Genomic DNA, 3,003 nt, shown 5'->3' with positions numbered 1-3,003 from the left:
AAAAACAACATGCCTTCTGGAAATTTGTGATGTTGCAAAGGATGAGATAGAAAGGAAATAAATCCAAGGAACATCCCTAGAACTCCACCACAAAAGCAACAAATCATCACCAACACCCAAACAACATAACTCTCATAAAGAACTATCTCACAAACTAATTATTGGCTGCAAATGGAATGAGATTCCCAAATTTTAGGGTTATGCTAGCTTAAATACATCACCAACTTAAAGTTAGGTCCTTAAAGTATGAGAAAATGATCACTAAGTCCCTACACATGACCAATAATCATTCTCTTACACTTTGGCTCCCAAAACATGACTTAAACCAAGATGAGAGGTTAACTTAACGAAAGGGTGTAACGGAAACTTACCACAGAATGGGAAATTCGGGTCGTTACATTAGGACATGTCGGTTAACCATGTTTGACAATACGGAATAATAGAAATGTGGAACAATGGAAAGATTATATCCATGTCATCTCTTGGGGCGTTTTGTTTGCATAATGCTTTGAAAGGACTTAATTGGAATCTAGAAGGTTTTGAATATGAATGAATTAAAGTTTGTCATATGCTTGGTTGGCTAGAAACCAGATGGAATTCATGAGCAAGAAAAGTGAAAGCAAAGGGACAGGGCTAGATCTTGATCAGATCCATGTGTGCTACAGAAAATCACATGCATTAATCATCTTAACAAACTTAGCCATACTTGAGGCAGGGGTCAAATCAAATGATGGGCGAGAGTCGCATTCTCTTCCCTGAACACAAACACATGAGAGACATCTGCCAAGCCATATTGTTTAGCCTGATGCAACCTCAACTGCACAAAAAGAGAATCGGGATGAAAAACAGAGTTCCTAAGTCCTGTGGAAATTATAATTTATGGCTATATGATGGTTTAAATAATTAAAGCAACAAGTAATCCATGATTAGTGCTAAAGTCAACAAGAATTTAAAATCAAACTAAAACTTAAATTTGATGGGAGATGCACTCTAAATTGTCAAAAAGCGCATATCCCAAGGCTAAATTGATTTAATTTTTAAAAGATGTGTCTTACACTTAATCAATAACTACATCGTAATACACGTAGTGGTGGATCCAAAAATCCTGAAAAACTAAACTAATTAAGATATGATAATAATATGTCTAGTTACGCTTAAAAAAATACGAAGATTACAACATTGTGAAGATGTTGAGGAAATCTGACAGCAATCAACTAAAAGATCAACATTTGTTTCTGGTATATCTTCCAGGGGTAAAATGGTCATATAACTATATAAGGAATAGCATGACCTAAGATGTATTAGGATAGTAGACAATTCAGGAGTATAAGTGTCAATAGGCAGCAATGTTTTGATGATGCGAGGATAGTAACACCAGCAAATATGATCTTCAACACAACCTCAGCAAATATTTACACTTCACTCTCACGAAGGTGTTTCATCCATATTTATTAGTGCTTTAAACAAGTTCATGAGCCTAGACAACTAATTTTGATTGGATTGTAAATCACAAAAATCATAAATAATTGTGAAGTGTGAAGTGTAAATCTTATAGTTATTTAAGAACCATATATTTATTTGCTACAATAATAAATTGGGTCTATTATAGTAGTTTTCTAGTAGTGAACGACATATACAACACCTACGACCTACAGATTTTAAGCCTACAAAATATAAAAGATTACCAATTACACTTAATTTTAGGAATCCAAACAACTTGCATCGATTTATTTCTGATGACGTCAACTTTCTTCTTCTAGCAAGAACTCACTTGGTCTCATTAGTTGACATGACACTTGAGATCCACTTAAACAAATCTTTGACTTTCGATTTGTCAAAATATTCAATCCCATGGTCACCACCTTCTTCAAACAAACACGTATTCTCCACACCCTTCAACTCTAAAGTCTTTGCAAACTCCCTTTGACGATCAATTAACAAATCACCAGAACAACCAGTCACCATCACCCTCCAACCCACCTCCTTGATCCGACTTATATCATCCAGACCACCACCCGCCATCGGGTTGCAATACTCATGCTCACGGCTAATTGCATCAACTGGCAGCGACAAACCCCACATGAAATCACAAGTTGCTAGAGTCAACTGTCCGGCTTCTGCCAGCTGTATCTCCGACAGCGTCCGCTCCTCCCCTCCGAAGTACACATGGTGCAAGATTAGTCCTTTGATTTTCAATGATTCGAGCTCGTGAAGTCGTTGGGATACACGTACACCTGCATGGTATGCTATGTTTGCACCAGCACTGGTGCCCATCATGTAACAACTCGACACGTCAGCGTAATTGGTCAACCATGGATCTTGGGCCGATTTGATCCAAAGCAAAACCTCCAAAGCATCGTCGTAGGCTGCTGGGAGGCGGTTTTCTGGGGCTAGGCGGTAGTCAACTGACACCACCACAGCTGGGAGTTCGGCCGCCAGATGGTCACAGAAATCATGTACGATGGTTGAAGCTGCACTCATGAGAACAAAGCCTCCACCGTGAAAGTAAACGATGAGAGGGAGGTTTTTTAAAGGAGTTTCCATGGAGATTGCAGTTTCTTTCGGGATGTGAATTCGAACACTGGTTTTGTTAATGTTGTTGATGACTACATCTTTGCTGAGCACTGGAGTGTCGGAATCTTTATCTGGTGTGGGAAGGGATGATGGGAAGGATATATTGCGAGTGTAAGAACCGTCGGGATTGAGTGCTATCATTGGTGGGTTTTCTCCGGCCATGCTTGAGCTAGAAGGTGTGAATATAGGATACGAGATGAATTTCAATATATACGGAAAAAAAAATTGGACTTTTTTTCTCGGGATTACTTTTTTAATTGTGTGCAATACACTCCACTTTTTTGTATCATTTCTTTACATACCTACTTAGACCAAGTTGTGTTAAATTAGAATCTTTTCCTCCAGATAAAATAATAAGGATTATAATTAACCTATGTATTTTGTTTTCGTTGAGCGGTTTGTTATCTTTATTAATTTACATTGGGTTTT

The 3,003-nt window shown here is 37.9% G+C and overlaps 1 protein-coding gene across 1 annotated transcript; it reads right to left on the bottom strand.

Annotated features, from left to right (window-relative positions):
* Positions 1 to 1,573: 1,573 nt before the first annotated feature.
* LOC145073673 (carboxylesterase 1-like) lies at positions 1,574 to 2,770 on the bottom strand. The gene has a single exon (XM_079020189.1). The coding sequence runs from the start codon at positions 2,734 to 2,736 to the stop codon at positions 1,768 to 1,770; it is 969 nt and encodes a 322-aa protein (XP_078876315.1). The 5' UTR covers positions 2,737 to 2,770; the 3' UTR covers positions 1,574 to 1,767.
* Between the last annotated feature and the right edge of the window lie 233 nt (positions 2,771 to 3,003).

Source organism: Lactuca serriola, chromosome 9, assembly GCF_051521515.1.
Source record: "Lactuca serriola cultivar US96UC23 chromosome 9, Lser_US96UC23_V15, whole genome shotgun sequence".
Taxonomy (NCBI): Eukaryota; Viridiplantae; Streptophyta; class Magnoliopsida; order Asterales; family Asteraceae; genus Lactuca; species Lactuca serriola.
Note: the sequence above shows the minus strand (reverse complement) of the source record. Positions and strands in the feature narration are given on the sequence as shown.

Bases quoted from the DNA above. Each gene is read 5' to 3' on its own strand.
- LOC145073673 (XM_079020189.1), bottom strand. From the start codon at position 2,736: ATGGCCGGAGAAAACCCACCAATGATAGCACTCAATCCCGACGGTTCT.